Genomic DNA, 24,293 nt, shown 5'->3' on the forward strand with positions numbered 1-24,293 from the left:
CCTGTGAACTGCTTTGCAGTCCTTGTCTGGAAGATGCAAAATGCTATTTAACACCACTCTAAAGCGAACAGGAATAAAAATCAGCAGAGGCAGGTGTTGAATAAAGCCATTTCACCTTTAATTATAAGCAAAAAATCACTCTCACGTGGAATCTCCGACACCAGCAAAAAATAAACAGAGAAAGGGGAATCACTGTATTCAAGTCAGAAAAAAATCCATATTTATATATATATATTTATAGATATGTCATATAAGTAGCAGTGAAAGGCAAGTATGGACCAGGGATTTCCCAATAAATTACATTCTTTACATCCCGACAGAGTGTAGTGGTGGGGCAGTGGCTGGAAAGGGAAAGCGCAGGGGGGTGGGTCTCAGGCCAGCGCTGCAAAGCAGACACGGGGCACAGTAGAAAAAGGACCCAGGAGGGGGACTGAAAGGAGCAGCAGACCAGGAAATCATTTGGCTAATGGGCCACTTCCCCTATTCGACCGCTGGTTATTCTGAGTTTTAAAAAGACCCCCAAAGCAAAGGAAATTGTTAGCTCCTTGGGTTTGTTCCTGGAGGCATATGAAGTGCTGTAGCCCAGATGGGATGGGTGATCAGACCACTAGACTGTCCTGCATGTGCCCCACATAGGGAGCTCCCACAGACATCCATGTATAGGGGCGGGCTGTCAGGCCAATATCCTGCCAACACCTGATGTTTCAGAGAAAAGCATGGCTCACCCCTCTAGAACACTCCTGCCCTGCTGGGTAAGAGTCTGCCCGAGACAGGCCAGCTGATCCAAACATAGGCTCATTGGATCCCCTTTGATCAATGCCCTGTCTGGAAGGGAGATTCTCCCGGCTGTTTACTCTTTGCTTGGTTGAGAGATCTCAGAGGTGGCTCTGAGGTGGGGAGGGAGTGCAGCTGGGCTGGAAGCTGAGCTCGCCCTCTGGCAAACAAGAAGCATGGCGTGGAACAACCCCCTAGGATACTGGTATGTTTCCTGCCCTTTCCAGGACACTCTGCTCCTAGCAGGCGGCTCTGAAGTGTGTGGAGGATGGGACTTGGGCAGGGTTGTGTGCAGGACGCAGAGCAATCTTGGGTGATTATTTCCAAACTCCAGGGCCTGGTGATGAGGCCGGTGTCCACAAGGGATCGGCACCACATCAGTCTCTGCTGGTCACTTCCTAGCTACTGAGGCAGCTGCACAGAGCCCCCTGCCTTGGCATCCTCTCTGCTCCTTCACCTAGCATTGACACAGGCATCCCCTCACCCGCACCGGCTCTAAAATATTGTCACTACCTGATGAAATTCCATCCTTGGGCATAGAGAGAGCTGGTTTGTCTGAGCCCTGGTTGGTTACACACTGCGGCTGGGAAGCCAGAGTCAGACACCAAGGGACAGCCTGCAGTTTGTGGCAGTGTACTGATGGTGTGGTTTTCACAGCAGAGGGTTATTGCACCCCACGAGGTACACAGGGAGGGGGAAATCCTAGCTGGGAGGCCTGAGGGGGACAGAGTGGGATGGCTGCCAGAGATTGCATGCCAGGCTGGAGAGAATGTGATGGGCTGCCTCTAGGCTCCAGCCTCAAGCCCTGAGTCTCTCACTGCTCAGGCAAACTCCTCTGTTAAACCTGGGGAAAGGTCTTGGGCTTGGCGGGGCAGTTGCTGGGCTTCAACTGAGGCTCCACAAAGGGGCAGGAGCAAAATCATCAACTACTAAGGCCTAAAACAATCGAGCTAAGAGCAACTCTCCCCCAGAGGCAGCTTCAAGGAGTGGGGAGTGGGGGCTGTAGCGTTAGTGGGGAACTCTGTGGCTTGAGAGCCTGGGCCATTGGGTTGAGAACTTGGAGGTGCTCGGTCAAGTCCACCTAGGGATTGAATTTAGGGGGAGGGATGGTGGGAGTGGGGAGGGAGAGGCCAGAAGCGAGCAAGAGCGAGACAGAGATGACCTCAGAAGGGTTAGTTCTGATTCTCCAGTTTCTCTCCAACGAGAGGTTCTTGCGCCCCCTCCCAGCTCCATTGAAGGGTGTTTGATTATGAGGACGGGGCCCCGACTGTGGGTGGGTTCATAGAGAGTGGCTGCTAATGAAGATCATGGCTCTTTGGAGCCTACTCTAGGCAAATGGCAACCCCATTGCTGAAAGGACACTCAGAAACACAGCCATGGCAACACTCGGCAGCCCCCATGGCCCATGTCAGGGTTACAGCTATTCAGATGTATACATGCGCCCTGCCCAGTGTTGACAGGGAGGGAGGCTGGCCCCGAGAGAAGCAGTAAGGCTGGGTGCAGGGTCCTGAAGTGGGGGAGCCAGTCAGGGCCCAGCAGCAAGGTAGAAGCAGCCCTGTCTTCCCTTACACCTAAATCAACATGCATCCAGCAGCCGAGCATTATGGTGTGTCCCTGTCCTGTCCATTCCCCAAGCTGAGCCAGGGCCCTTGCCAGAGCCCCCTCCAGTAGCTATGGCTCCCATCCTGGCTGAACCAGCTGCGACCCCAACAGGCAAAGAGGGACACTGATGCCCTGCCCCCGATAAGCCCCTACACATCACCCAACCTAGGGACTTTGGCTGACAAGGGTTTGCTTGCTCCTTCTTCCACTTTTTCAACTCTCCCTCCCCTGGCTCCATTAAAAGAGGTCTGACCCAGACTGAGTAGCCCACCAGCATTGCCAGCAGCCCCCTCGGGTTTGTGAGGGGAAAGGTTTGGGCAGGGTGAGGCTCTCTGATATCCCTCAGTGAGAGGCAAAACTGGGAATGAGGGATCAATGTGCCTGAGGGGCTTCGGGGATGGGAGGCAGGTGTTAAAACTGGCTCAGTAGCCCTAAAGCAGCTGTGATGCGAGATTGTGTCTGACACTAACTGAGATCACGGCTAGGGTTGGCTCAGGCTGGGCACTCGGCTCAGAACAGGAAAGCTTTCTTCTTCAGCTCATTCCGCTTCCACAGGGCCAGCTTGCTGAACTCCTCCAGGGACATCTCGAATACACGCAGGAAATCCTCTGGGGACAGGTGCCTCTGGAGAGATAGAAACAGTGGGTGTTATGCACCAGTCACTCTGTTTGTGTGTGTGTGCATGTGCCAGATCAGAGTGTGTGTGTGTCAGTGTGCGTGCACGTGTGTGTGCCAGATCAGTGTGTCTGTGTGTATATGTGTGTACACACAAAATGTCTTTGTGTGTGTGTGTAGGCGCGTGCACCAGATCAGTGCCTGTGTGTAAATGCCAGATCAGTGTGTATGCACATGTGTGAGGAGAGTTTGTGTGTATATGTCTCTGTGCCAGATCAGTGTGCACATGTGAGCACACGTGTGCGTGTACTACTGCATTTTGCAGGGAGGGGGAATTCAATTTTCCATTTTGAAACAATTTTTCATTTCAAATATTGTTTATTTTATACAATATTTTAAAAAATCAAAATCAGAATGAAACCATTTTATTGAAACAAAACATTTTGATCAACGCAAAACAAACAAACAAAAAACTGGAATTTCATTTCTCAAGAAATTTCTAATGTTTTGTTTTCGTTGTGTTTTGGTATAGAATTTTTTTTCTGAAATGGTGGAATTTTCCCCAAGATGGAAAATCAGTTTCCCATCCAGTCCTAATACAAACCCTCACACTAGACATGTCTACACACAGAAGTTGCATCAGTTTAACATAAATCAGTTTAAAAATGATTTAATTAAACCAATGCAACCCCCAGTATAGACTGTCTTATATTACCTTTAAACTGGTTACAGCTGTTCAGCTTGCCCCATGAGGGCTTGTACAGCCTGTGCTGCCACAGATTCACTACTGTTGGTACCTAGATCAAAGCTAGCTCAGAGAGATCTATGCCTGCTGCAGTCATGCCTCTGATTGCAGCACTGACAGGCCCAGAGTCGCCTTGGTTTAACATCATGCCTTCAGTTAACCCACTGCCACGTGGTGTGGAGAACAGGCCTGAATGCCAGAGCTTCCCTCCGGGCTCCAGCAGATGCTGCCCACTCCCTGCTGGCTGAGTCCCTGACCTCACACTGCATATGCCCACTTTAGGTGCGGACCATGGAGTCTGCTGTGCCTGGGGCCCTGTGGCCGGTCCCACCCCATGTAGCCATGGGGCAAGAGCTTGGCTCCCTCCTTTTCTAATCAAACTAACTTCCACTTTTAGCATTGGTACAAGAGAATGAAATACCCAGGGCTGTTTGTGGGAGCACAGGAGAGGGGCAGTAGGGGAGGGCAGCTCGGGGATGGTGTGGCAGCAGGTGGTGCTCCAAGTCCAGAGGTCATAAAGCATTAACTCTCTCTTCCCTCTCCCCTTCTAAGTATTTCTCCAGCTGTTTTACCCTGAACCGCCCCCCACCCCGCCCTAGGATCTGTCAGCAGTCGTTTCCTTGGCCCCTCTCCCTCCGCTGGGCCCAGACACTGCAGGGGCCAGCAAGATGCCCCATCCCCAGTCCGTACCTCTAGCCTTGTTCTGTCCACTCCTGGAGGCAGTTTCACACGACCCCTGTTCGTCACCGTCAGCACCTCATAGGGGTAAATCTGAGAGCCAGGGACAACACAGTTAAACAATGGGGCTCATTAAAATGCCTGTCCCTGTCCCCATTGCATCCCATCCCCACCCCACACCCCAATCTCAGCCTGCAATGAGGCATGTTCCACAACCCACAGAAAGCCTGCAATAGGGCATGTCTGCTACTCCACACCCCCCAGCCAGCCAACCGGCAGCATGTAACAAGGCGAATATGTGAGCATCCCAGCCTATGGCTGGGACACCCTGCATCCTGGCCCCGGGCCTGCAGAGCCCCCAGCTACGGCTCTTACCTTCTGCTCCAGCATGCTGGGCAGGGAGTTCCCTCTGTCCATCCTTCCCCGCTGGCCATTCTGCAGACAGCAAACCCGCCTGTCAGTCTTGGGCAGGCATACAGGGCTTCCCACACCTGAATCCCCACCACCTCCCCCAAAGAACCTGAACAAACAACAGGTGATGGGCTTCAGCCTAGGCACTGGAGAGAGTGGCACTCTGCCCCCACTCAATCTCCTAAACCCTCACATCTCTGCTGTCTCTCTCTTCCCCACCTGGAGCTCCTAAACCCCTGTGTCTCTACTGTCTCTCTGCCCCCACCCAAGATTCTAAATCTCTGTCTCTCTTTTCCCACATCTCTCTCCCACTCTCTTTCCCACACCCTTTCCCACAATCCCTCCCCATCCTGCCTCTTTGGGTTTCTCTGTCTCCTCAGCCTGCCCTTCTCTCCTTCTCTGGTGCTGCCACCCCACTCCCTTCCCTGCTGCCTGCTCCAGTCCCTGTCCTTCCCACTGGTCCTGTCTGAGTCTCAGCACCAGCCCTGCACCACTGAGCTCTATCTGTCTGGCAGCTGGTGACAGCCACTTGAGGTTGGGAGAGGCTGAGCATGCAATGGAAGGGAGGGGCACTTCCCCCGCCTCCCCTAAGATACATCACCGCTCCCAGTGTCTCCCCTCCAGCGGCAGGGCGACCGCTTACCTGCAGGTCTGCAAAACACAAAGAAAAGGGGTTAGAGAACCCCAGCTCCAGCCATTCCTCTAGTACCCCCTCCTCCCCCGACTCCCCAGCTGCATGCAGGGGCTGCATGTCCCAACTCATTTAGAACAAGGGGCCGGATCCTCATCTGGTGGAAATCGGCAGGAGGTCAATGGAAGTATAGTGGGTTTTACAACAGCTGGGAATCTGACCCACAGATGCAATGAAGCTTACACCAGCTGAGGATTTTGCCTGCTTTCTCTGTCTACACGGAGCGGAGAGGTATCAATTTCGCCCTTTGTGGACTGCGCAAAGCTTTGGAATTCCTAATAACAAAAGATAATGGACAACGGCCACTCAAGGCCTGGCTGCAAAGCCCTCGCTGCCATGGCTGAGCATTGACCCCCATTGGCGTGAGTTAATGGGCCATCCCAGCAGCACGGGGGTCACATCTGGTCTGCAGTGCACCCTGCATGAAGCTAGTGTGGGACAGGTGGGGGAGCAAAGCCCCCCAAACAGGCACAGAATGGCAGCGGCTGGGCAGGCTTCCCCCACACCCTGCCCAGCTACTGCGTTGTGCCCTGATGTCTAGGGGTGAGAGGGGAAGGCATTCCCACCAGCCAGCCAGTCCTTGGCCTCTCTGCTGGAGCTGCCAGGTGGACACTGCAGCTGGGAAGTGGACCGAGACCTGGCAACTCACTAAGGGCCTCCCGACAGCTGTCAGATACTGGCTCATGCACGCTACCATCCCGGGCCTAATTTAAACTGGTGCCTTGGAGGGGCAGGACTCTGTCTCCAGCCCTCTCCGATGCCATGAGGCCACCCAGAACAAATCCACCTGTCCCTCCCAAGGATAATAAGTGGGGGGAGCTATTGTCAGCATCCTGTGGGGCTGGGCAAGAGATGAAGAGAGGGCACTGGGCACAGAGCTCATCAGCAGTGGGATGGGGGGCACGGATGAGCTGGAATCCCTTAGGTGGTGTAAACCCGTCTGTCTCCATTGATGCAGGGGTGCTGCACTGATTCACGCCAGCTGCCCCCACAGTGCCCCCATCACAGTGCCCCTATCAGGCCGACAGGCCCAGCTAAGCTGAGCAAGGGTTTGATGCTGACGACTCTGAATGGCCTCTCTGGGTCGAGTGACCAGACCAGACCAGACCAGACCAGACACACATCTCCCCTGTGCCTGTCCCTTGTGCCATGTGCTCCTCTTACCTGGGCTCCCCTTCTCGCTGCTGGCTGGGCTGAACTCTGCTGACTGCAGCTGCAAAAGGAAATCAGATAGCATCAGCTACCAGGGAGCAGTGCCTCTCAGTGGGGCAGGGAGCTTGGATAGAAACTGCCTCCTAGACTGACACAAGAAGCAGCTGAAAGCTGGTGAGAAGGGCCAGACTGACAGCCCCAAGAACAAGAGGCCCTCTGTACCCACAGAGTAGCTGCATCCCAGGGGGCAACCCAGAAATATTCCCCCTGCATTGCCCTCCACCTTGCCCTAGAGGACACCTCCAGGGAGAAAAGTGGAGTCTGAGTGGTTTTGGTGCCAAGGAGATCTGTCCCACTGGGGCTGGACTGAGACCCAACAAACTCATTTCACACTCCGAACAGCCACACAAAGTGGTAATAACTCTCAATCATTGCTGACACAGGCCAGACTTGAACCAGTGGCCCAAAGGCGTAAGGCCCTGGTCCCCTCACCAGCAGGGCAGTGAGCCAGCTGCTCTCACTGGCTGATTTGCTTTGGCTCTCAGTTCTGGGTAACCCCTCTTCCTGACTGTCCCAGCCCAGGACATTACCCCCAGGGGTACACAGCCCAGCCCAGTGCGTTATCAGCAGCCACGGCTATTCTCGGGCACCATCAGCTGGATCCCAGCCCAAGTGGAGTGGTTCAATTTGGCACCATTTGGACCTGAACGCCATCTGAACTGATAAGAACAATATGTGGAAAACACCAAACTCCCAAGGACACAACAGGCAAGGGGAGGGTGAAGTGGGGAACTGCACTTACCCTGGTGAGGGTGCTTCTCCCAGAGGCAGGAAGGGTGCAGGATCTGGAATTCCCCAGGTGCAGAGCTGAAAAAGAGCAAGAGCCAGCGTCACCTCTGGGCTGACTGTTCCTGCAGCAATCCTCATACAAAGCAGTGCAGGGGATGGTCTGGGGGGGGGGGGGGGGAGTGCTCCATGGCTCTTGCCCCGGCCCCTCCCAGCAGGGGGTGCTGCATGGAGCAGGACAGGACAGCTGCCTGGAGGGAGTTCTCGGCTACTCCAGTCCCAGCCACTAACAATATATAAATAAAACCAACACCTGGAACGATACCAAAACAATGTCACTTGTCAGGGTATCGACTTAAAATGGACGCTGCTCCCGTGGATGCCAGGAAAGGCCTGGGGGGAGAATCTCAGCATCAGAGAGGGGGAAAAGGAGAGGAGGGCATGTCTGGGTCACTGCCTGGCCCCACGCACAGGTGTGGAAGGGCGTTCGGTCTGGGAGCGAGCGGGTTTTCCTCCGGATGGGAAGTGATTTCTCCATCTCCTCCTTCAGGATCAGCTTCCCGAGGTTTGAGGTGACCTAAGGAGAAGGAGCACTTAGGGTCAGGTAGGACTCAGTGCTGGGACACAACCCCCTCCAGCGCCAGCATGCTCCAGAGCACAGTCCCTGTCCCCCAGCCCCAGTATCCACCAGGGCACAGAACCCTCTCCAACCCTGGCATCCTCCAGGGAGCAGCCCCTATCGAATCCCAGCATCCTCCAAGCTGGAGCGCCCTCCAGTCCCAACCTGGTCCAGGACTCAGCACTCCTGGAGCCCCTGCACCTCAAAGGTCATCCTACCTTACTCAGCTCCTGTTTCTGTAGCTCACGCAGGTTAGTCATTTCCTCTGTGAGATCCTCCTCTTCTTCCATGCCTTTCTTGGAGGCCATCCGCTGCCTCCACTCCTTCTCTGGGGACCCAAAGAGGGTGTCAGGGTATAGGGCAAGAGCAAGACTCCGAATCAAGGGGGCAGAGAGATAGAGGGCGGCTGAATCCTTTCCCCACTGGGGAAATTCAGGGAGGCAGAATGAATCACCTCAGCACCAGGGCTAGCAAAACATGCCAGGGGATCTTTCATGACCACAAGCGGTCAGGGCCCTGGCTGTATGTCCCATCTGCCGAGCCCCCTCAGTCACCATAATGGGGTGTCGATGTTGACTCAGAAGCAACACTTCAGCTTTCCTTGGTGGCTTCCCATTTCAGTACTGACTCCGCTCAGCTTGTGTGTGGTGGTGGGGGCTGATAGGAGTCGCCCAGCTGCAGGTAAAACACCCTGCCATCACCTACCTACGACTGCCAGGGAGGGAGGGCAGGGCCAATAATCTGTCTCGATCTTGGCTGGCTGGTTGGGGTCCGGGGCCTGGGCTGCTGGGAACTTGGAGCACTCAATGATCTGGTCTTCTATCATGTGCTTGCTCTGTGGGGCTCCCGTTAAGGGCTCTGTAATAGACAAAGGGACAGAAAATTGAGGTCTGGCTTCCCCATCTCCTAGCGCCAGCTCCCCCAAATGTCCCAACTCAGCACCCAAAGGCCAGGGTGGGGAAGCAGCCACGCTCACCTCTCTGCTTGTAGATCGGCGGCTTCTTGTATATGTTAAACTCCATGGTGTTGGTCTCTGGAGGAGGGGAGGGGAACAGGAGGGTGAGAAATGCCACAGAAGGAGCAGGCAACCCAGTGAGCCAGCCCCACCACCACCACTGGCACAGCTGAACTTCCGTCTCACTCCTAGAGGAGGTGGGCGCCCACTGGTGGGGGAGGCTTGCCCTCCTGCTGTCCCTGCTCTGTGGGTATACGGAACAGCGCTCACCCTGCTCCTGGTGGGGTCCTGGAGGAAGGACAAGTGGGTCCCAGTCCCCCAGTTGGGTTCAGGTGCTGGCTCCAGCAGGAAGGATGGGGGTGCAGGGATCAGGGTCTGGTCTTAGGTCTCTGGTTAGGGTTTCAGTGTGGTGTGTGGCCCTGAAGTTGGGGTCCTGCTCCCCTCACACCCATGCAGGGAGCCCTGGAGAGCCCCAGACAGTATGTGGGCCGTACCAGGTCGGTGGAAGTGGTGCACTCCGCTCCGGGCTGTGCTCATGGTCCGGCGACTAGCTGCCTGGGAGGCACTTCCTAGGGACTTGTTTTCCATCCAGTCCCGGATGACCTATGAACAGATCCAGTGTCAGAGCAGCTGCTACCCCGGGACAGACCAGCGCCCCATGCGCCCGTCTCTGACAGTGGCCCATGCTGTCTGCTCAGACAGAGACCTAACTGCCAAGCCCAGACTGCATCTCAAAGTTCAATCCCACCCCTTGGGAAGGAAAACTCTCCCGGATCTCTCAGGAAAGGCTGACACTGCTTGGAATGGTGAGACATGGCGAAGTTGGCCCCAAAGCATACTGGAAGTCCAGCTGTCCATCTCTCTCACCTTTCACAGGGCTGGTTAGTTTAATCCAGCCTCTAAAACTCTCTTGTTCGATCAGGGTCCAAGTGCAACCTAAGCCCCTGGATTCTGACTCCAATGAGCTCGTGGGCTAGCTGATCTCACCTCAGCCAGTAGCACGGATGCTCAAGACACAGCCACGGCGTGTGGACAGTGGAGGAGCCATTTGATGAGCCAGTGAGGAAGTAGCCTTTGGATCGACTCATCCATTGATCTGTCAGCCAGGCAGCGTCAGGCACCAATCCTGGCATCTGTCCCAGTAACACCTTCCCCCTGCAGAGGCTCTCCCAGGGTATGTCTACACCAGCCACTAAGCCCAGGTTTGAGCCCAAGCCCCCCTTCATTCGCACACAAATTGTCTGCACTTCTGGGACCCTACTGGGGGGGTGGATCCGAGCTCGAGTCTCAGTCCAAGCTCTGTCATTGAGCAGTGTGGACGCAGCTCAAGCAGCAGACCCAAGTCAGAAGGTCTGCCCAGTGCAGTATGGATGTGTTAGCATGGCTGGGGTTGGAAACCCGGGTCACTTAGCCTCAGGTTTCAATGCAGTGTAGACCCCCCTACAGCCTTAGTCTCCCTAGTGCTCATGATAGGAGTGAGAGCACAATTGTTAAAATACAGGGCACATTGTGGGGGAAGCTGGTAGGACCTCAGGCTCTGTGGGTTTCTGTTGCCTGTGAGCAAGAGACGCCTGCGGAGAACTAAGCAGGAGGCAAGGTGTGGCAGTACTCACTTCTGGAGAAGGAGGAGGAGAGATGGATTTGGGGGACAGGGACCGCTGTGGAAGGAAGCACAGAGAGACAGATGCCATTTACTTGACTCATCCTGCAACCACTGGGATACGCAGTAAAGATTTCTGGTACATCCCTGTCCTGCAGCCCAGCAAGGTGCAAGCATCTCCCCTTAGCTGGATGGGAGCCGCCCACAGAGCTTACATTGGCTCAGCCATTGATGGGGGGTTGGCAGAGAGGGAACAAACACAGAGGAGCATGCCCCACCCAAGACACCCTCACCTCTCGGCTCCTCGGCAACTCCACATGCTCCATGAGGGAGTAGCTGAAATGGGGCTCATAGATCATTAAGTCAGGGCGCTCGATGTCCAAGATCGCCTTGTCCTTGGGAATGGCTGCCAGGTCCTTATAGCCCAGAACCTCATTGTCCATTCTGGCCTGCAAAGAAGGAAAAGCTCCTTCTCAACCAGAAAAGCCTCAGGCAGGTGTCTGAGCTTCTCCCAGTGCAGGGCAGGGCCCATGACTCTTTCCCATGTGGAGCTGAGGCCTCCCAGCCCATCTGGGAATTGGAAATGGATTGTTCTCCTCATTTTTAGAGATGGAGAAACACAGGCACAGAAAAGGGGAAGGGACTTGCCCAAGGTCACACAGCAGGTCAGAGCCTGGATTAGAATCCAGGACACCTGACTCCTATTCTCTTACTTTAAGCACTAGACAAGACTCCTCCCCAGAGTGAGGAAGAGAACTCAGGAGTCCTAAGTTCCCTTGCTCTAAACACTAAACGATACACCCCTCCCAGAGCCAGGAACAGGACCCAGGAGTCCTGACTCCCATTACCTTGCTCTGATCGCTATGTTACACTGTCCACATGGAGTTTGGGCGCTTTTGAGACCCCCCAAAAGGGAGATGTGGCATGAACAGCACTCACCACAATGCTGGAGGGCGATCCTGGGACGCTGGACCCTCGGGAGGAACAGACGCTCCCAGGGGAGGTCAAAGATTGCTGGAAAGGAGGTAGAGACATCTGTGAGTTTCCTTCTCTGCCGCTGGCTTCATCAATGCAGCCAACAGGGCAAGGCAAGAGAAAACGCAGCTAAGCCCCCCCTGAGAGGCACACAGAAAGGCAGTCATGCCAAGGGAAGCAGGCATCTGATGAACCTCACTCCCTTGCAGGTGGGAATTACAGCATCAAATCCAACAGCCCCTCCCTGCCTAGCTGGATATTATATGGGTGTGCCTTTTGGATATGTCAGTTTAGCACCATTTAGCTAGATATGGCTTTGGAGGGGGAAATCCATGATGCTGAGAATAGTGTGTGTGCGGGCGCACCTGCACCCGGATTTTGTGTGCGTATATGTCTGCACGCATGTATGTATGCACGTGCAACTGTGTGTGTGCGTGCATGTGCAAGTGTGCTTGTGTACCTGTGTGGTGTGTGTGTGTGTGTTCCCACCGCTGCACCTGTATGAAGGGCTGGAGATTAGTGGAACTGACTCCCAGAGAGGAGGGCCTTGATCTTCAGAGCAAGACCTAGGAAATCCAGAAGGACATCAGTCCTCTGAGATCCCAATTCCTTGGCGTTCTCTTGCCTACACATGCTCTGAGGTTTGACTGAGGATATGGGGGGGGGGCTATAAACCTTTGGAACTCACTGCCACTAGATTCTATCAAGGCCAAGAGTACAACAGCATTCAAAAAGGCTGGGGGCTGTATATGAGTCACAAGAACACCCATGGCTACATTAGACAGGAGGAAATAAGGGGGATACAAATACCCTCCTGCTTCAGGGCACAAAACAACCTCTAATTGTTGAGGGTCAGGGAGAATCTTCCCTTGTAGGGAGGTTATTCCATAATTGTCCCCTGGGGTTTCTTTCTCCTTCCTCTGAAGCAGCTGGTGCTTGTCACTGTCAGAGCCAGATACTGGGCTAAATGGAGCACAGGTCTGATCCAATCTGGCAGTCCCTGTGTTCCTAAGACTCATGGGGTGTGTAAGACTCAGGGAACAATTCATCTTTAATGTGGAGAATGCTATGAACTGCAGCTCCTCCCAAAACACAAAACACGTTCAACTAGAAATTAAAACTCAACAGGTCCAGATCAGGAGTTCCCACACAAGTTGAGGGAAATCTGCAGCTCCTGCCCCATGCAGCACAGCTAGGTCTCCAACTTCCGCAGCCCAAATGGGTGTCATGTTGTTGGGGCAGGGGGCAGTGCTGTACCCAGGTAGGCACTGCCAGCAGCTTCAGCAGATGTGTCCATGGCAGCTGCAGTAAGCACTAGGTGGTGCTGTCTGTTCAAACTCCAGTTAGCAAGGGGCGGAGCCCCTAGGACAGAGCATGGAGATGGGTGAAGAACAGACCCTGCTCCTTTGCTTTCCGGTACAGCAACTGCATGCCCCAGCTCCTCAGAAGCATCCAGTGATTGCAATTAACGGCATGCAATTGCGTGGCCCTTGCAGTGCTGAGTGCAGAAGGGCCCAGCACAGCCTTTGCCAGCTCACCGCTTGTCCTGCTCAGAAACTGACACCTGCCCGTCACCTGGCATGGCAGCGGGCAGGGGATGCTCCCACGTTCTCTTCTGCCACTGCACCCCCTCAGAGCAGGTATAATGCTGGCTCCTTTGCCCTTTGTCAATGCATCTGGGCATTCCCTGGAGCAGCAGGTGGGGCCCTTGATCTCTCTGCAGAGATTGCCAACCACGGGGCCTGTTGGTGCCAGTGACTCTGTGCTGTGGACACCTGTCTGCTAGTGAGCAAACTGAGACCCACCAGTTAGTGGCACAAAGCCCACAAACAGAGATGGGGTGGGCTTGAAGTGGCCCCCTGGAGGTGAAAGCCTCCTGCATTCCAATATATTCCACGCCGCACCCCACTTCCCCCACCATGCCTTGACCAGGGTGTCTGGGGTGGTTGCAAAGCGGAGGCCTAAAGAGTTTAACCAGTTCATTTACCTTCTGTAACCTTTCCATTCCGTCGCCTGTGGGAAGGGCCGGGTCATGCACAGAGTCCTGTGGGATGAGGGGGTGAAGAAGGAAGATTCGTTAGCAGCAATCAGCCTGGGCAAAGGCATCCTGCTGCTAGGATTCCAAAGGGTGAGCTGCCAGCCCCCCTGGGTCCTGGCAGCAGCTTGTGGGGGCCACCCAGCCTGCCACCCCTCTGCCCGGTCATGGCACAAAGCTGATGCCAGGGCGTTGCCTGGCAGATCTGTTTGAGTGAAGCTGCCACTTAGACCTTTGCTCCCGTCTCAAGTGGAGACAGGAGTCTGCAATGATCCCCGAGGGCTGGTCCATCCGGCACACTGCCATAGTGAGTTGGGGATGGAGGAATAAAGGAGGGAGAGCCTGGACTGCGCGTACATGGGGAGGAATCAAGGCTCTGAGAGGTTCAGATCAAACCCATCAGGGAGGGGGAGGGGGCCTCTGTATGCAGCCACTGAGCAATGTCCAGTTCTCAGCTCCTTGGATCTGCAGCCCCCCACCCCTGCTCGCCTGGGCTTCTCATCTTGTCCCATTACTGGGCCGAGCTGGCCGCCTGAAGTCTGATGCTAATGCAAAGTGAGGTGCACATGGCAGGGCTCTGAAATATTCATCAGCAGGCTCAGCAGGGGGCTGCCCAGTGGAGAGGGGAAAAGCTGGGAAGGGGAATGGGGTGGGGGGATGAGGCTTGTGGAGCCAGAACCAGGGCGGTTCTGATCTAGACCCCACTGTCTCCTGCGTCTGAGGGCTTGGGAGAGCTGGATACACAACTCTGGGTTTGGCCCATCTCTCCCGGCAGGTAGGGAGATGCTGATGAGGGGTTTACGTACCAGTGATTCTGTGTTTCCACATCCCTTTGGGCTCCTAGGCTGGGCTGTGGGTCAGATTCTCCCTCTGCAATGAGGGATAGAGATGAGGAGAGGTGAGATCCTTCCACACACCAGACACGGCGTGCTGATCCCCTCTTCACACCCACCCACACGCTGCCTCTCCCACAGTCCGGTCTCTGCAGCCAGAGCAGTTTGGACGCAGACACCCAGGGAGATGGACATGAACCACATGTCAGATGAGGGGAAACTGAAACCTCTGCCACCCTCAGACCCCTGCTTCCCCCACCAGATGACCAGCACCCTCCCTGTATGGGGTGCCCTTGGGAGCTAGTGTAGCTTCTTAAATGGCCAGAGCAAGCGCTATTAAGCAGGGATAAGCTTCCCCTTCCCTAAAGCAGTGCAGCGCTCCCCACCCAGGGAGCAAGAGACCTGAACTGGGGAGCTAGCCAGCGTCCTGCATGGCCCAGGGTGGGAACCCCTTCCTGCAGGAATTTCGTCCGAGTCTCCCACATGGCATGGCGGAGCAGCACACTGTTCCCAGATGTATAAAGTTCCATTTTTGAAACACGTATTGTTTGCTTGCGCCCAGCTTACCAAGCAATATAGATTGTCCCGTATCAGTGACCCATCCTCTTCATTATTTACCACTCTCCCAATCTTTGTGTCATATGTAAACTTTATCAGGGATGATTTTATGTTTTCTTCCAGGCCATGGATAATGATGTTAAATAGTGCAGGGCCAAGAACAGATCAATCCCTGCAGGACCCCACTGGAAACAGACCTGCTCAATAATGAGTTCCCATTTACAGTTACTTTTGTTAGTTAGCCCCGGTTTTGAGCTAACATGCGCAGCCTGCCCAGGGCCAAGGGACTGGGGAGATGGCATGGCTTGGAGCACACACAGCCTGCTCAGAGCCCAGGACACCGAGTGATGGCTCTACTGCTTCAGGGCGTGGCCAGGGAGGACCTGGCAGCGCCGGTGAGCCTGCAGTGATCTCAGCCAGTTGGGCTCCCAGCCACTGCTGAGTCTTTCCATGCACTGAGCGGTGGGATCATTGCACTTGTTTTGAGCCATTGTTCTCAGGACAATAGTAAGTGACAGAGAGTGCATTTGGACACCTCCCAAGCTCTCAGCAATGACACAGACGTGCTCGATCTGCCTACCCGGCCCTGCCCAGCTCTCCCCACCTCCGACTATAAAGCCTGGTCAACAAGGGCTTTCCAGGAAGTCCCTGGGGCAGCGGACAGACAGCTGGGGAGCAGATCAGCCCATTCCGCAACTATGGTGCAGCCTGCTCTTCTGGGGGGCGGGGCCCTTTGGGGCAGTGCTTAATTTGTGCTAGAGCTTGCCAGGGCGGAGCCCCGGCACCTCTGGGCCTGGCAGTTCATCATCGCCCCAGCACCTCTGGGCCTGCTACATCAGTTATGAAAGTAAAAAAATTGCTTGAGCCCTGGCACCTCTTTCATTACAAATTAATCACTGCTGCAGGGGGTACATGCAGGGCCGGATTGCTGACCCCACTCCTGCAAAAGGGGTCTCTTCCTGCTGCCCCTCCTTTGGGAAATCCTCTCTGCTCTCTGTGAGTCAGTCCCTTCTCTCTCTGGACAAGCTCCCATCACACCAAGCACCTGGGTGAGAGAGATGGGGTGAGGCAGGTGTTAGGCTCTACTGTGCCACCCTGGTGCCTACTGATGTCTCCAGTCCCCGCTTGGTGGGGCTCTGATACCCCCAGCCTCTGGATTCTGCTCCCCTTACAGCATCATCCCCATCAGAGGCTACTGCCAACCTCTCAATACCCCCAGGTTAATAGCCAGGCAGAGACAGGCAAAACCAGGGCTGTTCGGGAGGGTGCAAAGCCTTATCAATCAGGTTTGGATCTTGCACAACCAGGGGTGCAGTTCCGACGTAGATCCCATTTTACCTGAGCCATGGAGTTTGGGAGTGGGTCAGACTACTGGCTCTGATTTTGATCCATCTCTGAGTGCCGGTGCATCCTCTCCACCATGTGGGCACCACTCACATGGGGAGGCAGTGCATGACAGAGCTATGTGGCAAGCCCACTCCCAGCCAGAACCTTATCAGCTCCACAAGTGGCGTCTCCAAGTACCAGACCTCTGCAGCCCCCCACTCCCCGAGTTGCTCTTTGTCCTGAGAGCTGAAACCCAAGCCTCGCCCTCCAGATGCACTTGCCAGCTGGAGACATCTCTGATCAATATCCCCCACAACCCACTGCTTGGAAAACGCATCCTTGCAGTCGCGCCTGGTCTCACCAGGCCAGGCAAGCGGGGAACAGAGTAATCCAACTCCGGAGCAGTCTCTAGTCTCCCTGTGTTGCAGGCTGTGGTGGGGAGTGATTTGCCCAGTTATTACACACACCTCCATCTCCCCCAGTCCTTGTCCCCCAGGCTGCAAGAGGCTGCCAGTCTGTCAGTGCTCAAAGCCGGGGAGAGGGGGCATGTGCCACGTCTAAGGGAGAGACTCGATATGCTCCATCTTTCCTGGGTTCCATCTGCTTTGGCCTTCAGAGCAGCCACCAGCTGCTGAGGCTCCAGGACGGATGGATCAGTGGGACCTGCTAGGGACCAAAATGAGGATCCTTTATCCAGTACTGTCCTTCTCCAAACTTTGGGAACCAGCATCCAAACCAAGCACAATTCTACAGCTGTCAGAGGACACATGAAAACAGTCCTGTGGCATAAGCAAAGGGACCAGGATTCCCCAAGGGCCTTTGACACAGGCTTGTGGGGTGACTCAGAGCAGGTCAAACTTTTCGGCAGTAGCCCCGGAAGCTGTTTGGTGAAACCCTGAGGCACTCAAAATCAGTGGTCTCTTTCCGTCCATGCCTCCATTTCTCCATGATACCACAGACCTAGTGCAGGGGCTTGTGAGGGTTCATTCTGGTTACACGGAGCTCTGGACGCCTGGGCCCAAATTATCCAAAAAAGTGCAGGGCCCGATGCTGAGAGCTTGTGAGAATGAAGCACTTTCCATGCTCTGAGCCAATCAGCACAAGCACAGGCCTTGCCTCAATCTACCTGACAACAGGTCAGAGGACCTTTGCCTTTCCTTCATGCTGGGAGTTTATAACAGGCGCGGAGCAGACCCAGACATGCCAAGACCCCTCAGGGGCTGGTCCTCCTCCCAGCCATGGCTTGGGACAGGCTGGCATTTGTCTGACAGTCTGGACGGGACTCCCCCAGCAATGCCACCTGAAGCATGCTGCCCAGGAGGCCTGTTCACCTGCCATCCCCAGCCGCTGATGCGGTAGCTAAGTCCTGTCCTCCAGCCGGGGGGACAATGGGTTTGTTGTTCAGAGGCCTCGGCCTCCCTCAGCCCAGAGGAGTCGAACAGGCTCCGCTCCGTCTGGCTTTTCCTCAGCAGGAGTTTGTCTCCCCCCCGCCCTGTCTTGGGCAGGTGGTCCTGCATCGGGGCCCAGCTCCGAGGCCTGTTATCGCAGGCGATTGTTGACCTGGCGCTGACAATCAGAGCAGAGTTAATTAAGCCTTTTGTCCCAGCCAGCACGCTGGGTTGAGAAGGCCCCAGTGGAGAGCAAGGGCAGCAGTCTGGCTGCACTTAGCATACAGTCCCAGAGCACTAACAAGCAGCCGTGCAGTTCTGGGAAGGAAAAGAACCTAGCACAGAAGAGGCTGGGGCAGGATGGGATGGGGGGAGGGATTGTATTCCTCTCTTTTACAGGTTTCTTGCTTTTCTCTGAAATTCTCCTTTAGGGCAGGAGTGGGGAGAGAGCAAACAATCCTCATACTCCGAATGGGGAGCGTCTACACTGTCTTGCGCTGAGTCCATCTCTTCTGTTTCTATAGCAGCTTTCACCCTGATGGGACTCTGAGACGCGGCCACCTCTGGGGTGGCGGTGGGGTGGGCCGGAGGGGTGACATGCAGCTCACTGCACAGCAACGCTATCTGGGACCAAGGTGCTTTATACCCCTGTATAATGAGAATCTTGAAAACCTGCACAGGAGCTCATTGTTCCAGGAGAGGCTCACGTGCAACAAGTTCATGGGGCTCATCGGTTTTTTTACCATGGAATTCTGAAAAGCTGAAGTGGCTCTGCTGGGCATTTAGCCTTTAATTCTGAGGAGCCCTGGGGTTTCAAACCTGAGGCTTAAAACACTAAACCATTACTTCTAGAAATGGAAGAAGGGAGGGACTAAGGTAGCCCCAAAGGCTGAGCCTCCTCCAGGCTCAGGAAATCAAGCTAGTATGATATGTCACCCTGATCTCTCTTCCAGGAGACATAGTCACCATCCGGGCTCATCAATCTCATTGGGAATCTCTCCGCCTCTGGGCTAGAAACACACTCCAAATAACTCTTTGGTTTGGTGCTGTGTTGGCAGAATCCAGGCCAGCAGAGGTAGAAATGCAGTTCTGGCTCTCCTCTGGCCAGGCAGCCACACCCAGAGCCCATTCCAAGTGGGCACAGAAATCCAGCCCCACTTCTTCTCCCCTTCCCAGGGGCTGCACCCAGACCCTCTCTGTGTCTGGGATTCTCCATCTATAAAATAGGGATGGATGTTTCCCAGGGATGGGGCTGTGAGCCTTAATTCATGAGTGCCTGTAAAGTGCATCGAAATCCTCAATGGATGGCGCCAGTAAGGGCAAAGGACTATTTCGTCTGCCTGTGAAAGCCTCTTTCTCTCTGTGGGCAGCCCTGCACAGCAGGGAACATGAGGGACACTAGATAACGATGTATTGTAGGGACCAGGCCGGCTGAGTAGCTGACTAGCACAGGATACATGAGCTCAGACTTTCCACAGGCACCGCTGCACGCAAAGCCAGGGGTGGAGTCCCTGACTCTCTGGGAATGGCTTCAGCAGAGGCCCTGCTCCTCCTGACACTGGGATTTGCTGTTAGCAGATAAGAAGAGCCCTTGGAAATCTCAGGCTGCCCGTTGTAAAGGGGATTAGGGCTCAGGTGGAAGCTGACAGCCAGTTGCAAGGGGACACACTGTGCACTGGAATCTCAGGAACCACAAATGTCCTGGTCATAGCCTTCTTGAGTGCAAGTCTCATGCAGGGGTGGCTCCAGGCACCAGCACGTCAAGCATGTACCTGGGGTGGCAAGCCACGGGGGGGGCGCTCTGCCAGTTGCTGCGAGGGCAGCAGGCAGGTTGCCTTTGGCGGCATCCCTCTGGAGAGTCCGCTGGTCCCACGGCTTCGGCAGACCTCCTGCAGGTGTGCCGCCTAATCCCCAGGACCGGGGACCTCCCGCAGGCAAGCTGCCAAAGGCAGCCTGCCTGCAGTGTTTAGGGCGGCAAGATACCTAGAGCTGCCCCTGGTCTCATCAATTTCCCAGTCCGTTGTACCACCCGCATGGATGAGCCTGAGTTCTCCTGATGCTTGGCAGCAAGTAGTATATTTGGAAATCCACAGGATGGGAGCACATTTCACACCCTGTTTAGCTAAACCGTACCCAACCTAACTATCAGCTAGGTCCTACGTAGCGTATGAAGCAGATTCACATAAAGCCACATTCACCTGGGAAGATCCACGTGAAGCCACGTCCCATGTATTCAGTGGGAACGATCTCCAAGTGAAGCCACCTCCCATGTACCCACTGGGGAAAATCCATACGAAACAACTCCCCATGCGTTCAACAAGAACAATCCACTTGAAGCCAAGTCCCACATATTCACTAAGGATAATCCATGTGAAGCCATGTGTCATGTTTTTACTGGGGATGACCCACAGGAAACCATGTCCTGCATATCTACTGGGGATGATCCACGTAAAGCCACATCCCATGTATTCAATAAGAACAAACCATGTGAAGCCACGTCCCATGTAGCCACTCGGAACAATCCACATGAGACCATGTCCCATGTATCCACTTGGGACAATCCACATAAAGCCACATCCTGTGTATTCAATGGTAAGGATCTACGTGAAGCCACATCCCAGGTATCCACTGGGGAGAATCCCTGGAAAGCCACATATCAACTGGAGATGATCCACATTAAGCCATGTCCCACTCACACACTGGGGTGATCCGTGCAAGTCAATGATACATCACACACTTCAATGTAACACCATATCTAATTCCATGTGAGGTGCAGAATGCTCTGCTCCTCCATGGATGTTCCAAGTGAGTGCAGGGCACTGCCTTTGGGATAACAGGTCCCAGGTGGTCCATGTCTGGCACAAAAATTGGGGATGAGCCACTATCCCAGTGTGTGATGACAGGTATTCTTATGTGCCAGGGAGCATAGCAGGAAGGAAATCAGGGTGAGGAAGGGAGGCCATGGAAGGAGGAGCAAGTCTTGGGCAGTTATATGGAGTCCAGGGGAACATCAGCATACTGGGAGCAGTGAGCAATGCTCGGGTGCATCGGAGGAGGCTGCATGCAGGCTGGAATCACCTCACCCCCATTCACAGCTCGGCCAGGCAACGATCTATGCTGAGTCACGGAAGTCACATCTGGCTGAGTTGGAACATTTTGACAAAACTGTCAAAAGCAGCTGCTTGGCCCTCACCGACAGGCAGGCCCGTGAGTATTTTTAGATGATAATCACATTATCCAAAAAATAATCACCGAAAACATTGCTCTGCATCTCCGACTGCCTCCCATGTGCCTGCGTGCTCCCATCAGACCCATTCCCCATGCCCTTACTCAGTGGCTCACTCCCTCCCTGGGTCCCCTGCGACCCTTAACTAGGTCCTGGCTGGAAGCAGTCAACAGCTGCTTCCCATCAAGGGAAAGGTGGGCTCCTTCGGAGACATGGCAACTGCTTAGGAACATTTCAGACTCTCCCTTGTGCAATAACAGCGTCTGGGCCGCACACCTTTCAAACCACCCACTTGCTAGCCTGCCAGCAACAGATCAATACAAGGCGGACCTGGGCTCTGCGTGCACCCTGAGTCATCCGCCAATTCACTGTGCCCATGCCCTGAATAGATATGTATATACGGCCAGACAGATGGAGAGAGGAAGAACTGGACTACAGACATACAGACAGGCAGATGGACCAAGGCAGGGACACGCAGCTAGGTTAGAGACAAACGAAAAGAGAGAATGAGCCAAAGGGATACCTGGAGAGAAGGATGTGCATGGTGATGATTAGACAGACAGGAGAGTCTGACACACTGTAGATGAAGAGAAGGAGGCAGGCAGGCAGAAACGAGAGGCCCAGAGGAGGAGGCAGGCAGAGCTGTAGCTGTCCTAAGAATCTGTCCCTTTCACCTACTGCCTTCAGCTCCCGTGGCCTAGACCCCACCCTTTCAGGGCACTTCACCAGAACATGCTTATCTGGAGCAGACAGCAGCGCCAACGCCCAAATCAGCAGCCTTTCTCTCCATAGCAACCACCAATCTCCCTGGGCCAGTGATCCCAGTCACTCAGGCTCTCCTTGGCAGGCAGTCTGAGTACACACGTGGTGGCTGCTTGTGGATGCCATCAGAGATAAGGCTGGATCCTACCCATGTTTGGGATTCTCATACCGGCCAGCTGTGAGCCACCAGGGGCTGGGATCCAGATCTCTCTGCACCAGGGAGCAAACTGATTCCATCCTTCCCCCAGCACCATAGGGACTGGGCACTGAGACTGGCTGCCGAAAAGGAACAGCTGAAAGCCAAGCAAAGCTGGGTGGAGCAGCACGGAGTTGTGAACATTGGGGGTGGCTGGCCCATGCTCAGCCCCGAGTTATGGTGCTGATGAGTTTGACCAAGTGCCAGCCAAATCCACGGGAGGTGGGAGTGTGAATCAAAAGCTAAAGCAATGCCCAGTTCTCTCCAGAGCCCATGCCTGCGTGAAGCCATCCGGGAAGCTGGTGAGCCAGTGCGGGCTGCAGTGCCAGCATTACCCAGCCCTGTGGCTGCTTACCTCCAAGGTACACAACCCCGTCGCCCGCTCTCCCAGCAGTGGGCTGAGATCAGCATTGGGCGGGACCCAGAGCACGTGGCTAAAGCTGAGCCCAGGCAAGATGGAGGTGATGCTGGTGGGAAGGGGGAAACACCTGGAAGAACATGCCTTCTCCTCAAGCAACCCCCATTACTGAGCCTTCAACTCTCAGATTCAGCCAATCTACAGCCTTGGGACCCCTTTGGGCTCCTCAGTGCTGTTGGTGCCCCATTACCCTTTGCAGCTGACCAGAGGCTTATGCCCTGTCCTCTGAGACAGAGACGACTGGTGACCTCCAGGCTTTATTCTATGTAAGTATGAAACCACATGCCCTGTGAAAACTACAGCATCCTGTCTGCTTAGCCACATGGCCCAGGAGCGCCAGGAGCTGCACCAGCTGCCTAACAAACATAGAGCTCAACCCAAGAGCTCTCCCCTGACATTCAAAGCATGCCACTGGCTACCTGAGAGATGCCTCTTCCCCCATGACCACAGCCTTCCACAAAGAGTAACACTCAGCTTTTTTCAGCAGATCTCCAAGCACTCCTCACTCTGAAAGGTGTTTACCTTCATACAACCCTGGGAGGCAGGGTAGTACTAATATCCCCATTATACAGGGGGGGAACTGAGGCACAGAAAAACTAAACAATTTGTCCAAGGTCATGCAGGAAATCTGCGGCAGAGCAGGGAATTAAACCTATATCCCGCCCAAGTCCTAGACTAGTGACCAAACCACTGGAACATCCTTCCACAGCAGCCCCAGTCCAGTGGAGCTGTGATACTATCAACCCGTGGAGGAGACTCATGTGCGGGAAACAGAACCTTGACAGGTTCTGGATCCAGACTATGGAACTCACTGCCACAAGATACGAGAGCTCCCGGCTTGATCATGCTCAGACATAAATGCAAAACTCTGCTAGCCTGCTTTTACTCAGATTGTGGGCTCTTTGGGGCAGGGACCATCTTTTTCCTCTGTGTTTGTGCAGCACCTAGCACAATTGGGATCCTGGATACAAATAATAATAATAATAACCAATCATCATTAATAATAGTAATAATAATCAAATAATAAAAATCCCTGAACTTTAGTTTACCTCCAATAAGCTCTTCTCACTCATGCAGTCAACCCAGAATGCAAAAGATAATAAAGAGCTAGATCATTGCATTTGGCCACTTTAACCTACTGACCCCTAGAAAGGTTTTGGGGAGGGGAAAGTGCACCAGATTTCCAGCTCCTCTAGCACAGCAGGGTGGTGCCCAGGCAGGGGCTGGCAAGTAGGATGTCCCAGGCTCTCCCCAGCCTGTGGGACAGACACAAAAGAGGATTAGAGAACAGAGCAGCGTTGAGCACTGCCAGCACAGTAACCTTTCAGAGCACAATGTTGCGGGGGGGGGCGGGAGTTGGGAACAGGAGGTTCTCAGTGCACAAAGCAGGGCTGACATGGGTGATTTAGGAGGCCGGCTCCCCCCACTCCAGGAAATCCGGGGTTTGACTTTTCACAGCAGCCATGCATGTTAGTTTGCAGCAGCCCGTGGGCAAGGGGCCAGGGCAGGAGCAGCCCCTCCTGCTCCTCCAGAAGCTACTGCCTGAGAGAAATGGGGGAGGGGTATCACACGTGGCTCATGCACTCCTCTTCCTTCCTTCTCCCACTCTCACCTTCTCACTCGCTTCTCCTCCCTCCCAGCATTTCATCTTCCCTTTCTCCCTCGCCCTTCCTCATCACGACTCTTCCTCTATTTCTTTCTCTCCATCTCTCATTGTTTCTCTCCCCTGGCATTTCCCCCTCCCTCGCTCTGAGGTGTCATGTGAGGGTTGCTATGGAAAAGACTCACAGCCATAAATAAGCGAGGGATATGCTAGGTCACAAGTTCCTGAAACAGACGGGGAGTTGGGCCCGTGAGCCAAGAACACACGTGGCCGCATAGAGAAGGGGGCTGGGGAAACACACCCAGCCCTGCTGGACACCTCTTTGCGCTACCATTAGGACAGCAG

At 54.5% G+C, this 24,293-nt stretch overlaps 1 protein-coding gene across 8 annotated transcripts in view; it reads right to left on the reverse strand.

Annotated features, from left to right (window-relative positions):
* Positions 1–96: 96 nt before the first annotated feature.
* The window catches only part of DMTN (dematin actin binding protein), a 36,445-nt gene continuing 12,248 nt past the window's right edge, over positions 97–24,293 (reverse strand). The window contains exons 1-16 of one of the 8 annotated variants that reach the window (XR_012655287.1): positions 21,493–21,653; positions 14,445–14,508; positions 13,591–13,647; positions 11,568–11,642; positions 10,922–11,077; positions 10,642–10,686; positions 9,523–9,631; positions 9,050–9,106; positions 8,779–8,931; positions 8,292–8,401; positions 7,926–8,031; positions 7,471–7,535; positions 6,681–6,729; positions 4,790–5,476; positions 4,427–4,507; positions 97–3,000 (exon numbers count right to left, since the gene is read on the reverse strand). Coding sequence is in view for 1 of the 8 variants with exons in the window: in XM_075062763.1 (XP_074918864.1) it covers positions 2,887–3,000; positions 4,427–4,507; positions 4,790–4,849; positions 6,494–6,498; positions 6,672–6,729; positions 7,471–7,535; positions 7,926–8,031; positions 8,292–8,401; positions 8,779–8,931; positions 9,050–9,106; positions 9,523–9,631; positions 10,642–10,686; positions 10,922–11,077; positions 11,568–11,642; positions 13,591–13,608 (1,212 nt within the window). In the remaining 7 variants the exon portion in view is untranslated. Of the gene's footprint in view, positions 3,001–4,426; positions 4,508–4,789; positions 5,477–6,493; positions 6,499–6,671; positions 6,730–7,470; positions 7,536–7,925; positions 8,032–8,291; positions 8,402–8,778; positions 8,932–9,049; positions 9,107–9,522; positions 9,632–10,641; positions 10,687–10,921; positions 11,078–11,567; positions 11,643–13,590; positions 13,648–14,444; positions 14,509–15,038; positions 15,227–16,367; positions 17,022–21,492; positions 21,659–24,293 lie in introns of those variants that run through there. The other 7 variants (XR_012655289.1, XR_012655288.1, XM_075062763.1 and 4 more) reach the window with 7 other exon arrangements.

This window comes from Chelonoidis abingdonii, chromosome 2 (genome assembly GCF_003597395.2).
Source record: "Chelonoidis abingdonii isolate Lonesome George chromosome 2, CheloAbing_2.0, whole genome shotgun sequence".
Taxonomy (NCBI): Eukaryota; Metazoa; Chordata; order Testudines; family Testudinidae; genus Chelonoidis; species Chelonoidis abingdonii.